The sequence below is a fragment of the Salvelinus alpinus genome, chromosome 3 (genome assembly GCF_045679555.1).
Source record: "Salvelinus alpinus chromosome 3, SLU_Salpinus.1, whole genome shotgun sequence".
Lineage (NCBI taxonomy): Eukaryota > Metazoa > Chordata > Actinopteri > Salmoniformes > Salmonidae > Salvelinus > Salvelinus alpinus.
Genome location: NC_092088.1, coordinates 49,003,230 through 49,019,507, shown reverse-complemented (window position 1 = coordinate 49,019,507; position 16,278 = coordinate 49,003,230). Strand labels below are relative to the sequence as shown.

General features: G+C 46.1%; 1 protein-coding gene across 1 annotated transcript in view; it reads left to right on the top strand.

Moving 5' to 3' along the window:
• LOC139570866 (B-cell lymphoma/leukemia 11A-like) overlaps positions 1-13,239 on the top strand; it is a 50,084-nt gene extending 36,845 nt beyond the window's left edge. Inside the window, exon 3 of the mRNA XM_071393153.1 lies at positions 7,712-13,239. Coding sequence (XP_071249254.1) covers positions 7,712-9,918 — 2,207 coding nt within the window. The 3' untranslated portion in view covers positions 9,919-13,239. The remainder of the gene's footprint in view (positions 1-7,711) is intronic.
• Positions 13,240-16,278: the final 3,039 nt, after the last annotated feature.

The following is a 16,278-nucleotide window of genomic DNA, read 5'->3' as shown; positions in this document are numbered from 1 at the left end:
GTCTCTCTCTCTCTGTATGTATCTCTTTCTCTGTGTGTCTCTCTTTCTCTTTGTGTCTCTGTTTATCTGTGTGTGTGTGTCTGTGTATCCATGTTTGTTTGTCTGTATGTGTGTTTCAAAGGCATGTGCCCAGTATGTGTGTAAGCGTCCAATTCTGTCGTTTGGGCCGGGGCTGATTTTCCTCTTTCAAACCCCTGTCTTCCTCTGTGTGTGTGCGCGCTGTAATTTAGCTGCTCTGTAATTTGGCCTGTTGGTTTGGGGTTAAGTGGAGGCTGTACTCACCACCATCCGTATACAGGGCTCTCCCAATGCTAGCAGAGAGAGAAACGGAGAGGAACACACACTACTCTAAACACATATACACATATACACACACACACATATACAGTTCTCGGGGAAGTGGGGGAGAGCTCTGTCTGTAACTCTGCAGGGAATCCTAACACAGGGACAGAAGGTATTGATAATTCTGACACACACAGACACACACAAAGAAACACACACACACACACACACACACACACACACACACACACACACACACACACACACACACACACACACACACACACACACACACACACACACACACACACACACACACACACACACACACACACACACACACACACACACACACACGGTATTGATATTTCTTCTCAATACAGACACCAGCCTTTATTAGAAAGTATAAAGTCCAACAGTATATGTATAACCAAATCCATTCGCACACACTAACAGTGTGTAACAGACCTACACATTGCGTGCAGTCAGACAGACACCAATTATAGATTGTGATCGTTGGTAATTCGGGCTACTGACTAAAGTACAATGCGACTTTAACAGACCACTTGAGCGCTGAGTCATTCCAATTTCACAGAAATCTGACTTGTTTTTGTAAATCACAAAATACTGTTTCTCTACAGTCGTGGAATGGAACAGCACAGGTTTCTCAGAACATGTTGAATAAGATGAATTGTTTGAGGTGTCTCACAATGACTGAATCAGAGTTTACTCAGAATGAGGTCTAGCTGAGGTGAAGAGGAAATGGCAGTTAGTATGGTAGTATCTTAGCTTGGCCTTGTTCTGATCAATGAGTCTGCTTTCATTCCGTTAGTCTGTCTGTGGTCGCGTTGATACGTCTGTGATCTTGTGTGTGTCCTCTGCATTGTAACAGCCATTACAGATGGGGCGTCAGGTGTGTGCAAATCATCGGCGCTACTAATTGGGTTTTCCATGCGAGACTTGTGTGTTCCGGGGATTACACTGGTAATGGGGAGCGGGAATTCGACATGAACACAGATTCCTGCATGAAAATCCAATGGAGTTCTCCTATCGGGATTCACCTTTCAACTTCACAGTTTTTACACCATTTCCACTGATTTGCAGAGGTTTAGGATATGGATCAGAAATAACTCTGGCAAAAAAAACGTACTTTCTTTTTCTCTTGTTTTTCTTAGTCCCTCTATCTATTGCTCTCTCTCGCGCTCTCTCTCTCTCTCCCTCTTGCTCCCCCTCTCTCTCCCTCTCCCTCCCTCCCCCTCTCTCTCTCCCTTTCCTTCTCTCTCTCCCTCTCTCCCTTTCCCTTTCTCCCTTTCTCCCTCTCCTCTGTGTCTGTGGACTATGTATAATAGACCGATTAAACGTTTACCGCAGTGGGCTAAATCAGGATCACACAGAGTGTTTCTTGGTGGTCTTAAACAAATCCCCTTTGAAACAATAGTATACACCTCACACACATGGTTATAGGCTTAAAGAAAATAAGACACCTGTACTCTGTCAGATATAGAGCTGAAATGTATTACATTTTGAGTTTGCATCCCACAACTACACCTTAAATACATCACAGAAGACGGATGTTCAGCTTCAAAACAATAAGTAAAAAAATTATATAAATAACATTCCACCCAGCAGACCACTAGAGGGCGATTTGGACATTTGTCTGCAGGAAAGGGGCTACGGGCTGTTGTCTAGAAATTTTAGTTTCTGCTGGTGTCTTGCAGAGTGTGCCACACTGGGTGGTTTTCCCAGTTTTCAGTAGAGGCGATTCCTCCCTGCTCTCTGTTCCCTGGACTTCCCTGCTCCGGCTTTTGTCTACGAACAAGTGTTGGTCAAACAGGCCTTTGTTTGTGGTTAGTCATTTGGCGCACCACTGAGAGTCTGGGCCAGGACAAAGACGTGTGTGTGTGTGTGTGTGTGTGTGTGTGTGTGTGTGTGTGTGTGTGTGTGTGTGTGTGTGTGTGTGTGTGTGTGTGTGTGTGTGTGTGTGTGTGTGTGTGTGTGTGTGTGTGTGTGTGTGTGTCTTTCTGTGGACTATGAGGCAATACAGACTGAACTCGCGATGCCTGAGTAGATGGCTTTACGTAGTGACCAACAATTTGTTTATGATAGTGATCATAATAACCATAATTATAAACAATAACAATATTCTTGGGGTTTCACAGAATTGAGTATTATAGAATATTTGCACCTTAATAATGTATATTGCAGGTATCACATCCCTGTGTAATTCTATACCTAATGCATGACACACTTTTAAGGTAATGTAATATATTTGCGGAGTTGGTCAGGGGTGAAGGGACATCCACACGTAAATATTTCAGGAGATCTTGAAAGCTTTAGCCGCTGATAGAATTCGCAAATTCTATTAGGGGACATTGTCCTTTCTCCCTGCCGTATTCCCTAATCCTGTTTCTGCAATGTTCCATTACCTCAATTACCATTATCTCACCCAGAGGTGGAATCTGCACTGCATAGCCAAGGACACAACAACACAGGGAGTGAGAGGGAGGGAGAGAGAGTGAGAGAGCGAGGGAGCCACGAATCGGAGGGAGGGAGCGAGTGAGTGACTGAGAGAAACTGAGAGAGAGAGGAGAGAGAGAGAATGAGGATGGAGAGATAGTGAATAAGAGAGAGTAAGGACAAGGAGAGATGGGGAACAGGGGACAAAGGGAACTGTCCAAATGGCCCAGAGTTGAGGGATGTGTCAGCCTGGCCGTTTGTTCTGCTTGTCAGTGTTTGTGATGCGTGTTTGGGTAGTGTGTAGCATGTGTAACGTGTAGAGTGGGGGTAGCGGTTTTGCATATTTGGTGAATGGGTGGGGGCATATTACATGTGGAACAGTTGGGAGTTGACATTGTCTTGGGTGTGTGTGTGCATGCACATGTGTGACATTGGTGCAGGTAGAGGATGTATGCTTGGTAAGATGGCAGATGAGAAATAGGAGACTGTGCGTGTCTGGGGCTCAGGCTGCCCAAGCTGTTTAAAGCTGGCATCCATCTTTGTTTGCTACTGCCACCCGTCCAGACGTAGCACAGAGATGTCTGCTCTCTATCATGATAGATATGGCATTACACACACTCTCACTCTCTCTCGTCTCTCTGTCTCTCCCTCTCTGAATTCCTCTCTCTGTTTTAAATAGAATAATAGAATAATAATCCTACAAATTAAAAACGTATGTATTATACTTTTTCAAGCAGTGCCATGATGTAAATCTTACTGCCTGGCAAATGCTGCCATGTCCCGGACAGGCTGGGGGAGTTTGTGTGTGTGCGTGTGTTTTAGTTGGTGTATCTTCACAGCTTGGAACAGTGGAGTTATTTTAGGCCCTGTAAAGCGATCTGCTCAGAGTGGTGCATTTCCCCAGAGAGATGCAGTAAGCTGGGGAAGTTTCAACACACACACATTTCCTTCCATCCATTCTCGTGTTTCATGACTCTCCACCTCTGTGTGTGTGTGCCACCTTCTCACATCTAACATCACCTAAATGCCTCTCTAGTGTCCTCAGCTTAAGGGGGTTTAGTACTTTGTGTGTGTGTGTGTGTGTGTGTGTGTGTGTGTGTGTGTGTGTGTGTGTGTGTGTGTGTGTGTGTGTGTGTGTGTGTGTGTGTGTGTGTGTGTGTGTGTGTGTGTGTGTGTGCGTGTGTGTGTGTGTGCCGATATGGAAGTAGGGATGTTGTAATATGTTCGAGTATGTCTGTATAGCTTGGTGCATTATGGTCTATATGTGTGTGTGTGTATGTGTATGTGTGTGTATGTCTGACGTAGTGTGTGGGGGAGCTCACTTTCTCTCTCTTTCTTCCTTTCTTGTTCTCTGATAGCTCATTGCTGGTTACATGGCTCTGACATTTCCCAGTGTTAAAAGCTGGCAGCATGTTACTGCCCTCTCATCTCGCTCTCTCACTCTCTCCTCTCTTTCTTTCCCTCATTCCTCTCTCGCCGTCTGCGATCCGAACATGATGCTGCCAAGCTCTGCAGTTGCGGCCAACTACTGTCATGAGTGACGTGGGCTAAAGCCTAAACCCCAGCCACAGCTCTGTCCTAGGACGACCTCTGTCTGTCCGTCTGTCTCTCTCCCTCACACATTATGTCTCGTTAGAGTTGATCTGAGAGATGGCTGAATTAGAAGCAGGCTTTGACGACTCTCGAAAGCCTACATTTCCAAACATTTCAACTTTTTCCAAGGCCCTTTTGCACATCAATAAATGTCTATGTGAGGAGAAACAACTCTAAATGGGAATGCAAATAACGCGTAGGGGTTAGACCCTCTGCAGGTGGCAACAATTAGCAGACATTTCTGCCGATTCTAATTATCCATAATTTACTAGCTAATGCTGGACTTCCTCAACTGTAGGTGGTGACATATAAGTGTGTGTGTGTGTGTGTGTGTGTGTGTATGTGTTTTTGTGTGTGTGTGTGTGTGTGTGTGTGTGTGTGTGTGTGTGTGTGTGTGTGTGTGTGTGTGTGTGTGTGTGTGTGTGTGTGTGTGTGTGTGTGTGTGTGTGTGTGTGTGTGTGTGTGTGTGTGTGTGAGAGAATTCTCCCAGTGGGTTAGAGCCACACAGAACACAAAGGGGTTTGAGTGTCCGGGGGAGGGTCCACCACTGAGTGGAGAGAACCACAGGCACACACCCTGTCTATGTCTTAACAGGATTATCCAACCCAACCGCCTACTCTCACGCCTTTCACTCACTCACCCCCCTCATCACACAGCCCAGTAGCGACTGCTGGCCTCTCACTCAGAAGCCTTGCTCTCTGCACATCTTTTTCCCTCGCACATTATATATCCAAGAGGTGACCAAAAAGGTTGTGTAAGAAATATGTCACTCGGTGACACGCCACTCACACAGACACAGAGACACAGAGAACTCACACAGACACACAGACACAGAGAACTCACACAGACACACAGACACAGAGAACTCACACAGACACACAGACACAGAGAACTCACACAGACACACAGACACAGATAACTCACACAGACACAGAGAACTCACACAGACACACAGACACAGAGAACTCACACAGACACACAGACACAGAGAACTCACACGGCCCACTTTAACTGATGGCTGTTTTTGGCGACAGTGTTGACCTTTTGTTTTTTTGGATGCGCAGGGTAAATTGCAGTTGGGGAGGGTAAAAGCTGTAAGGTAAACCATGAATCCCTTTTAGTGTTGTCGCTAATTCTCTGGTTTCATACTGCCAGTCATTAGCAGGAAAATGGAGGCTTCAGTGACTGACCCCTGTCTGTTTACCTTTTGATTTGATGTGCTATCCCCCACTTTATCACAAATTTGCTTTTTATCTGGAAACGAATCCTCAGTCATTATCGCCAATGTGTCTAAGGCCTTTGACATTGTATTTACGCATCTATTTGTCTGGCAGGATTGCAGAGCTAACTATGTTGGCTCGTCATTCTGAGAATAAAGTGGAATATCTTTTTTTGCTCATTCATATTGACAATTACTTTCCTTTAGATATTTCCCCTTTTAGTGCAATGATATGACTTGTAAACAGTTGGTCTTATTATGCTCATCTGTTAGAACTTGATTCCCAGTCTCTTTTCGTCTCAGGCCTGGGTCTCCTGTGTTGTCTGGGAGTGGTAGAGCAATTAGTCTGAAGGGGAACCAACCTGTGGATGGCTCCTGGGTATATGGGATGAATGACCCACTCACAGGTGGAACAGGATACCACAATACTGCTCACTCTTTATTGCTGTGTTTTACCATGACTATCTATGTGTATAGTTACACATTTCAGAATTCATCTGATTATTGTCTAAATGTTTGTATATCTGTGTGAGTGTTTGTGCATGTGTGCGTGCGTGCGCACGCGCATGTGCATGTGAGTGTGTGCACCTGTGGGAGAATCTGTGTATTTAGGCAGAGCATTTGAGCAGAAATCTTTATTAAATAATCAGTACTGGGTTGTGTGTGTGTGTGTGTGTGTGTGTGTGTGTGTGTGTGTGTGTGTGTGTGTGTGTGTGTGTGTGTGTGTGTGTGTGTGTGTGTGTGTGTGTGTGTGTGTGTGTGTGTGTGTGTGTGTGTGTGTGTGTGTGTGTGTGCATGAGTCTGCATCCATATAACTGGTTTCATATTGAAAGGCTTTTCAGCGGCGGCCCGTTTCTGATCTAATCTTGTAAATGAGCTGATGGAGGAGCAGGCTGGGCTTAATGAGATGACACACGCGTTGTGAAGCGGACCACAGGTCCTTTACAGAGAGACATTCATTGTTTTAAATGTTCCTTTGTTGTCACAAGCGGCGGAAGACTTCACTGGGCCGCAATTGAGAGGGCGGTTCTAGTAATGCACAGCAAGAGGCTTTTCTTCTGTGTGTGTGTGTGTGTGTGTGTGTGTGTGTGTGTGTGTGTGTGTGTGTGTGTGTGTGTGTGTGTGTGTGTGTGTGTGTGTGTGTGCGTGCGTGCGTGCGTGCGTGCGTGCGTGCGTGCGTGCGTGCGTGCGTGCGTGCGTGTCTTTCTGTGGACTATGAGGCAATACAGACTAAACTCGCTATGCCAGATTAGATAACTTTACGTAGTGTGTGTGTGTGTGTGTGTGTGTGCGTGTGTGTGTGCGTGTGTGTGTGTGTGCTTGCTTAAGTGTGTGTGTGTCACCATTCAGAGCAAATAATTATTACACTTGTATACTGTCTGTGTCGATATGACTTCAGTCTAAAATCAAATAAAATAGTAGAGGGATACATTTTTTGGGATCGGCCCTAATTACTGTTGTAGTATCCGCTATGCTCAGTGGTGTTGTGTTTCTCTGTTAGGGGTTCTTTCTGTACATCAATGGGAGTGTGTTCTTTGCAGGGACAGCAGTCATTGTTTGCTCTGTAGCAAGCTGAGAGACTGCTTACAGTCAGCTGGGATAAAAGTGTCCCAAAGCAGGCGAGAGGAAGCTGTGATCCTCCGCGCACACACACACACACACACACACACACACACACACACACACACACACACACACACACACACACACACACACACACACACACACACACACACACACACACACACACACACACACACACACACACACACACACACGCGCGCGCACACACACACACATGCACACACACACTGCGTGTCCGGAGTCCTTTAGCGAAAGCTGGTCATGTGGGGCATGACCTCGATAAGAGTTGCTATGTGTTTTTTTCTTCCTCTCTTCAGTCCTGTCTTTGGTAAGATTATCAGGCAGATAATTAAGATAGATTTACTCTATGATAGCTTTCTAAAAATATGATAATTTGATAAACCCGTAACACAGTGAAGGATTAAATGCATTCAAATGCAGCACAGCTGAATTGAGCTAAACTCTTTAACACATTTCCTTTGGGATCAATGATGTGTATTCATTAATAATTCATTGATTTTTGTTGTGAACATGAGTCTGACTCTGTGTCCCCTCTTCCTCTTTGTCCCCCTGCAGGTAAGGAAGAGCCGAGTACCTACACCTGCACCACCTGTAAACAGGCCTACGGCAGCGCTTGGTTCCTGCTCCAGCACGCCCAGATTACCCATGGCTTCCGCATCTACCTGGAGAGCGAGCACGGGCATGGCAGCCCTCTCACTCCCCGCATGGGCAGACCTTCCTCCCTGGGTGGCGGCGCAGACTGCCCCTCGCAGCCACCTCTCCACGGTCTCCACCTGCCCGAGGCCAGCCCCTTCAGCCTCCTCCGCATCCCAGGATCAGGCTCGGGGGGCCGGGACGGAGGGGGTGGGCACCAGCGTTTTCCCCCGACGCCGCCGCTCTTCAGTCCCCCTCCACGCCACCACCTGGACCCGCACCACCGGAATCCAGAGGAGCTGGTGCTGGCAGCCCACCATCCGAGTGCCTTCGACAGGGTGCTGCGCCTCAACCCTCCCATGCCCCTGGACCCCCCATCGGCCATGGACTTCTCTCGCCGGCTGAGGGAGCTGGCGGGCAACACCTCAGGGTCCACTCCCCCCCACTCTCCCAACCAGCCCAGCCATATGCAACGGCTGCTCCAACCATTCCAGCCCGGTGGAGGAGGAGGTGGAGGGGGTGGCAGTGGGGGAAAGCCTCCCTTCCTGTCCACCCCCCCTCCCCTGCCTCCATCCATGCAATCCCCCTCGGGTTCCCATACCACCCCCACCACCCCACTGCCATCCTCAGGCCCCCAGCCCTCCACTCCTCTGAAGACCAAGTCGTGCGAGTTCTGCGGCAAGAGCTTCAAGTTCCAGAGTAATCTCATTGTGCACCGACGCAGCCACACAGGCGAGAAGCCCTACAAGTGTCATCTGTGTGACCATGCCTGCACCCAGGCCAGCAAGCTCAAGCGCCACATGAAGACGCACATGCACAAGTCGGGCTCGCCCAACGCCGAAAAGTCGGAAGATGGGCTCTCTGCAGCCTCCTCACCCGAGCCGGGCACCAGCGAGCGAATGGGCAGCGCCAGCAGCGCCCTCAAGTCAGTGGTGGCCAAGCTTAAGAGTGAGAACAACCGCCTGCGCCGGGAGAATGGGGAGGAGGAGGAGGAAGAAGAGGAAGAGGAGGAAGAGGAGGAGGAAGAGGAGGGTGAAGAGGAGGAAGAGGAGGAAGAAGAGGAGAAGGTGGATGGAGCTAGGAGGAACAACAACAGTTACCACTTCAGCTTGAGTCTGGAGGCAGCGCGGCACCATGAGAACAACGGCAGCATTGGGGTCGGGGGAGTTGGGGTTCGCCTGGTAGGAGGAGAGGAGAGTTCCATCCCTCGCTCACTGCCCGAGGTGATGCAGGGCATGGGGTTGGCTGCCAGCATGCAGCACTTCAGCGAAGCCTTTCACGCACACAAGCGCAGCGCGCTGGACCAAGAAAACCACATACACCACCACAACCGTGAGCACACACAACGCCAGCTGTGTGACGAGGACTCAGCGCTGGAGTCGGACCGTGGAGAGGGTGGCTGCATCTCGGCCGTGGCCATAAACGGGCGCGGCACGTCCCCCAGCGAAGCAGCCTCGGTGGGCCTCTCCAAGAAGCTTCTCCTGGGTAGCCCTAGCCCCCTCAGCCCCTTCTCCAAACGCATTAAGCTGGAGAAGGAGTTTGACCTGCCTACCCCCACCATCCCCAACACAGAGAACGTCTACTCCCAGTGGCTGGCCGGCTATGCCGCCTCCCGACAACTCAAGGACCCCTTTCTGAACTTCGGAGGGGACTCCAGACAATCGCCCTTCGCCTCTTCTCCATCGGAGCACTCGTCTGAGAACGGCAGCCTGCGCTTCTCCACCCCTCCTGGGGAGCTGGGTGGGGGGGTGTCGGGCCGCAGCGGGACGGGGAGCGGGGGGAGCACTCCCCACCTGGGGGCTCCGCTGACTCGTCCTGGCTCCAAGGAAGGCAGCAGGCGCACCGACACCTGTGAGTACTGTGGCAAGATTTTCAAGAACTGTAGCAACCTGACGGTGCACCGGCGCAGCCACACGGGCGAGAGGCCCTACAAGTGTGAGCTGTGCAACTACGCCTGCGCCCAGAGCAGCAAGCTCACACGCCACATGAAGACACACGGGCAGATCGGCAAGGACGTGTACAAGTGTGAGATTTGCCAGATGCCCTTCAGCGTGTACAGTACCTTGGAGAAACACATGAAAAAATGGCACAGTGACCGCCCCTTGAGTGCCGAAATTAAGTCGGAGTAGTGGGAGTTTCCCCTGTCATCAGCCCCCACCCCCCTCCCCAGTCCCCTGTAGATTCTCCCTTCTTCCTTTGCCAGTCTGATGGACAACGTGCTCTGCACCAGCACACCCCGTTTCCATTACTCGTTGAATGCATGATCTGTATCGGGGCAATACTATTGCATTGACGCAAAACTTCAAGCCTTTCTCTTGTGCAATAATTTACATGTTGTGTACTGTTTAATTTCTGCATTTTTTTTATTTTTATAATTAGACAGCATGCATGGTATGTTTTGGCTAATTAAAAAAAAGAAAATGTCCCTGGTTGGTTAGTTGTTGAGTAAAATGTGTTGCTGTTTTCATGTTCGGGTTTTTATTTTCAAAAAAAAAGAAAAGACAAGAATAGAAACGACCATGCTGCATACATTCTGTAACACATATCATGTACAGTTTTGTGTTGTAACATGGAGGATGAACAGTCTTCAGCTCAACCCTCCCTGGACGACCTGGGAATCGCACCTAACCTTCATCTTTCTAAAAGATGTTCTGTCCCTATGGGGTTAAAACATAATGTATGAATTGGCTTGATTACTTAACACAAAGCAGTGACAGCCTTTAGACTTCTTCAAAAAGAGGAGGACGTGTTAAGATTTGAATTTGTACTATCGTTTGGTAAAACAACAAAAAAAGTGTGCCTTTTAAAATATCTTGAAACTGCATTGGTTAATAATCTTCCTATCTGCTATAAGCTTGGGGTCACGGCTGTATACTGGACAAGGGTTGAATCCACCCAGAGGAAAGGTTCTTGCATCAAGTACCTGACTGCTAAAGTCGACTGTGACTTACAAGATGAACTGATAATGCTAATACAGAAACTTTGGAGAATTCTGGTTAATCATCATTTAGCTACCTATTACATGTATTATAGTGTCTTCACATTTTCAGCAGGCAAAGTACATGCAGTATTGTGTATAACTGCATTGTTTGTGTATTTTCTTTCTGGTGCGGAGGTACTGAACACAAAGGTACTCTGTAATGTACAATCCTAAATTCGTGGGGACTTTGAACGTTTTGTGAAGACATCGAGCGTTGACATGTATCTACAGTAGCACAAACGTATGATGCTGCTTGGATATTTCAGAGTGTCATCTCCCAGCACACCGTACAATATGAGGGCCTTCGAATGAATGAATGAATACAAGCTGGTCAAAAAAGTTACACAGAATTAGAAGCTAACAGAATGGAGTGCTTTTGGGGGGGGGGGGTTCGTTTTTTACGATACATTTAAATCTTCTATCCATCAATGATGATTAACTATGAATTGCCTAAACTTGAAAGGAAGAAAAAGATTATTTAAGAAAGGCCATTGTACTCATGCCAGCGCTCTTGAAAAGAATGAGTGGAGATTAGACAAAATAATCATACATCGGTTTGTAATAGAGGGCAGAGGTACTTTTGTTTTCTTTCTGTTTTGTACTGTTTGCTGTTTGTGTTGACGTGAAAGGAGAGTTTTTTCCTTGTTGAGTTGCAGACGTCCACCCCGGTTGAGGGTGAAATAGCACTTGTCACGCTGCCTCAGAGTCTGTACAGATACTCTAACGTTGTCTAACGTTGGTACAACGTCTGTATAGCGGTCAAGTCTAAAGTTTGACTGTCATTTATAGGACAAAAAAGAAGTGCACTGTTCAATTTTCCCAGTTTACAGGTATACGCTTAAGGGAAAACTTGCTAAAATGCTGACCGATGGCTAGGGGTTCCATTGTTTTACATAGTGACGAATACAGAATCTGTTGCCAGCCACTCCATCCTTGACCCTCATCCTTCACCTTTGACCACCTCTGACCTTTGTTGTTTAACCCCAGGAAACGCCAGCAAAGCACTCAGTGCTGTGACTGGGTAAAAGCTCCCTCAGCTAGATGACAAACTTGCTGCTCACACTGCAAGATTTTTTTTTTGTACAAATCTTCTTTTTTTGTATAAATATGAAAATGTTTTTTTTTAAATAACACTTCATTATCTTTAGGGGAAACTGTATTTAAGTTTGTCGTTGTTTCTCTTTTCCTCTCTGTCTTGGTGGTTTTCAAGACTCGATCACAGTATATATAAAATGGAGAATAAAAACTGTGACTTTTTATTTTGCCTTGGCTCTTCGCGGCTCTTCAGGTTGAATAAAATTTGCATTGGGGAAAGGTTTAAGATGATATATGAATATATAATAGAGAACTTAAATATAGGAAGATGCACACTCATGTCAATTCCAATGCTTAAACACACTTATGGTCTTCTTTTCTGTATTTCTAGAATGGTATTTGAATTCAATGTTCACTTAGAGTAGGCACTATAGTATTTATATTGAGGCTCGTATTTTTAACTGTTGCTTGTTCTCTCTACAGGTATTTACGTACCTTTTTTGGTAGTAAAAAAACAAAACAAGCTGCCACGGTTTATTTTTTTAATTTGGCAGGATAATATAGTGCAAATTATTTGTATGTTTAAAAAATTTAATAAAACCCAATAAAAAAAGAAGTATGCGACATTGAGCGCAGTGGGCCATAAAATGGCTGCCACGCTGCGCTGGTTCCTGCTCACAGGTTGTACATATCTTTTTTAGTTTGGTTTGGACCTCCTCCCCCTGCTGCCATTCTGTATGCAGTAATGCAAGCTGACGTCGGGCTGTTCTGTTGTGTGCTTCTGTCCTTCCCACCTATCCCACCTGACTACATTCCAACATCTTAACAAAACAAAAAAATTACTTCATATGCAGTACATCGATTTAAAAAAGCGTCAGAATAAATGAATTAAAAAAAAAATCTATGTTTTGCAGTTTTGTTTTTCATTGCCAAATACTAAATGGTGCTTTATATTTAGATTGGGTATACTTTCATATGCAAAGCATATTTAAAAATGAAAATTAATTGGAGACGCGGAGAAGCCTGCTTGAGTTGAGCCGTTTTTTGTAAATGGCAATGCGGAATATTTTGTTATCAGCCTTTTCTATTCTTGTTCTGAGAGCTGTTTGTTGTAACTTGAACTTGAACTTTATCTTTTACTATGGGAGTTGCTATTTATTATTACCTATATGCTCTGTTTAAAATAGAGACATGGAAGGGAAATGTTTTTGTTTATTTTTTGTTATAATATTATTTCTTTATTTTTTAAAGATTGGCCGGAGGTCATTGGACCAACTTAGCTCTTTTTGTTGTATTTGTTTCTGATCTCTGTTCAGTTGTATTGGGGAAACCACTGTCTTTGTTTTCTGGCAGTTGTCTGCATTATCCTGTTCACACACCCATTTTGTCCCTTTATTGAAAAACAATTAATAAAAAAAAAAAACGAAAGTATAAATATGTTGTTTGTGTGTGTGCGTCCATGCGTGTGTGTGTGTTCATAGGTAAAGCAGCTTTAGTGGCGTGGCTGTTGACAGTTTGCATGCTATCTCTGAGCACATACATGTTACATACGTGTCACTCCTCAGTGGGGCGCAAGCGTCATAGAGTGCTGTTAGTGTCCCCTCCCTCCCTCCCGCTCATCCTTCCCTTTTGTTTAACTACTTTCCACTGCCACCCCCAACACCACTGCCACCCCCAACACCACTGCCACCCCCAACACCACTGCCACCACCCACACTTTCTTTGTTTTAGCTCACCCACGTTTACTTAAATATCATTACCTCTCTCTGTTTACTCAGATTTATTCAAAAGTATTAATCTGTCAAAACCCATCCATCATAATAACCTCCGCCAAATGTCACCCGGTTGAACTCAAACATTAGATCCCCCTTGTAGGAGAGACACCTGGCGGCTGTGTTCATCCAATAACGCTCACCTAGTGTATTAGAAAAAGCCATCTTCACAAGAACGACAAGTGTGTGTTTTGTTCTTCATAAGAATGACACGTGTGTGTTTTGTTCTTCACAAACCACAGCCACTTGTTTTGCGGCCCTGTTTTGTGTGAGCCAGTGGGTGACGCCTGAGCCACGTAGCGTTACAGCACCTTTTTCAGTGCACATTTTTGTATTCCCCACCTCTGGAGCCGTAGCAGCAGCAGGCACCTATTTTCTCCTTGTTGAACAATGCGACTGGCCTCCGGCAGAGCCAGCCAGGCAAATAAAACAAATCAGCTGCATTCTTTCTCTCTCTCTCTCTCTCTCTCTCTCTATGATATATTAATTGTGTTATAAACTCAGGAAGCATTTAGGCCTTTTCAGCTTTACTGGGGCTCCCGAAACTGGTTTATGTGAAAATCATAATGCATTTGTCACTGACTCACTGTTATAAAATCTATACAAGCATGACCCGCAGTCCCTATAAACGCCCATGGATTTTTCTCCCGCCAGTGTTTTACAGTTGAAGATTCTCCAAAGACTTGAGAAAGAGTGTTTTCACAGGTGGTTTTGTTATTTGGCCTGGGAGCGTTGCTGAATGGATCCTGGCCAAAGTGTATGTGTGTGTGCGCGTGCGTGCTTGTGTGCATGAGTGTGTGCATGCCTGTGGCTATATTGCACATTACCGTGCTTGGCGTCTGTAAATGTATCTACCCTGTACAGCAGGCTACATGAGTCTGACCACTGTGGTATAGTGGGGATGGACACAAAGTAAATGCTACTTAATAGCCACTCACTGACAATTACTCTACACAAACACTGAATAATGGACACACGGCAGATACATCAAGCTTAGTACGAGGTGGACTCTAACTGCTATTCTAAGGTCAATCATGGTCAATGTGTATGGGTTTTCCTTGCTATGGTGAAGGCTAGGATTGGGAAAGGGTAAGCAGATCCTAGATCAGTGCTTTATTGGAACATCCACAACATGGTCATTTTGGCATTCTTTCTTAATCAGACAGATTGATCCCAAGATAGCTACTGTGGATATTAATTTTCTATTGTGCTTCATCCTTACTGAACATTTAATAACCATTTAATAATGTCTATCTCATAAAAAGGCCATCAGGAGCGAGTCATAGCCTCCACTATCTCACACAGACCCAACTGAGAGGGAGGCGTAGAATTCATAGACAATGTGACACACACACACACGCGCGCACGCACGCACGCAAGCACGCACGCACGCACACACACACACACGTGAAGCATGCATGTTCTTTGCTGTGACCGTGATTTGCCAGGCCATGGAGTGGAAGTTCAAAGTTCACCTCTTTATCAGTGTCCCTGGCCTTGACTGGCCATCGTTATGTGACATCCTAAATCCAACTCTCTAGCTCTCTCCCTATAGCTCTCGCTCTCTCGTACCCTCTCTCCCCCTATCTGCGGCTCTTTTGGCAATCCACCTCGCATTTCCTATTCCTTTCTTTTACTCTCAACCTCTTTCTCTCTTTACCTCTTTCTTAACCTTTAGCCCTCCCTCTCGTCCCCCTTCTCTCTCTCTGTGTGCGTGACTGGTGTAATTGTTGGCCCTGTCCTGGCCAGGGATGTTTGCTGAGCCCACAGAGGTGTAAAGTCTATAGATAGACAAGGAGCCCAGGAAAGCAAGGTGTGGACACCGCAGATAAAAGTTGAGACTAGGCATCTGTGGGGCAGGGTGAGAGAGAGATGGGGAGAGCAGAGAATGTTGGGGGGGGGGGGGGGGTGGTGATGTCTGCCCCCAGTTTAGAGTTAAAAGGTCAGAGTGCAGACAGTGGGGTTCAGGGAGGGAAAAAACTGCTCCCTCCTCCATTCTTATTTCACCCCTCCCCCACTCCCTGCCTGTGTCTCAAGGAGTGAATGGGGACAGGAATGCAGACAGAGAAGATACCTCTTGGACGGCCCTTGTGTTCAAGTCAAGAAGTAGACAAAACAGACACTATCTGTCCCCTATGTCAATATGCTTGCTCACTAACTCCGTAAAGTACACCCTTCTGTACTATGTCTCAATAGTTGGGTCTCACCAGGTATTTTCTCTCGTCTGTGACCCCATAGAGAGACCTCACCTACTCTACACACACACACACACTATATTACACATACGTACATTCTCTGTGCATACTCACATGTACACACACACGCACACACACACACACACACACACACACACACACACACACACACACACACACACACACACACACACACACACACACACACACACACACACACACACACACACACACACACACTGTCTCACCTTGCAGATAATTGTATGTGTGGGGTACAGAGATGAGGTAGTCGTTTCAAAATCATGTTAAACACTATTATTGCACACAGAGTAAGTCCATGTAACTTATTATGTGACTTGTTAAGCACATTTTCACTCCTGAACTTATTTAGGTTTACCATAACAAATGAGGTTGAATACTTATTGACTCAAGACATTTCGGCTTTTCATTTTTAATTACTTTTCCCCAAAAAATCAACAAATATAATTGAACTTTGATATTATGAGG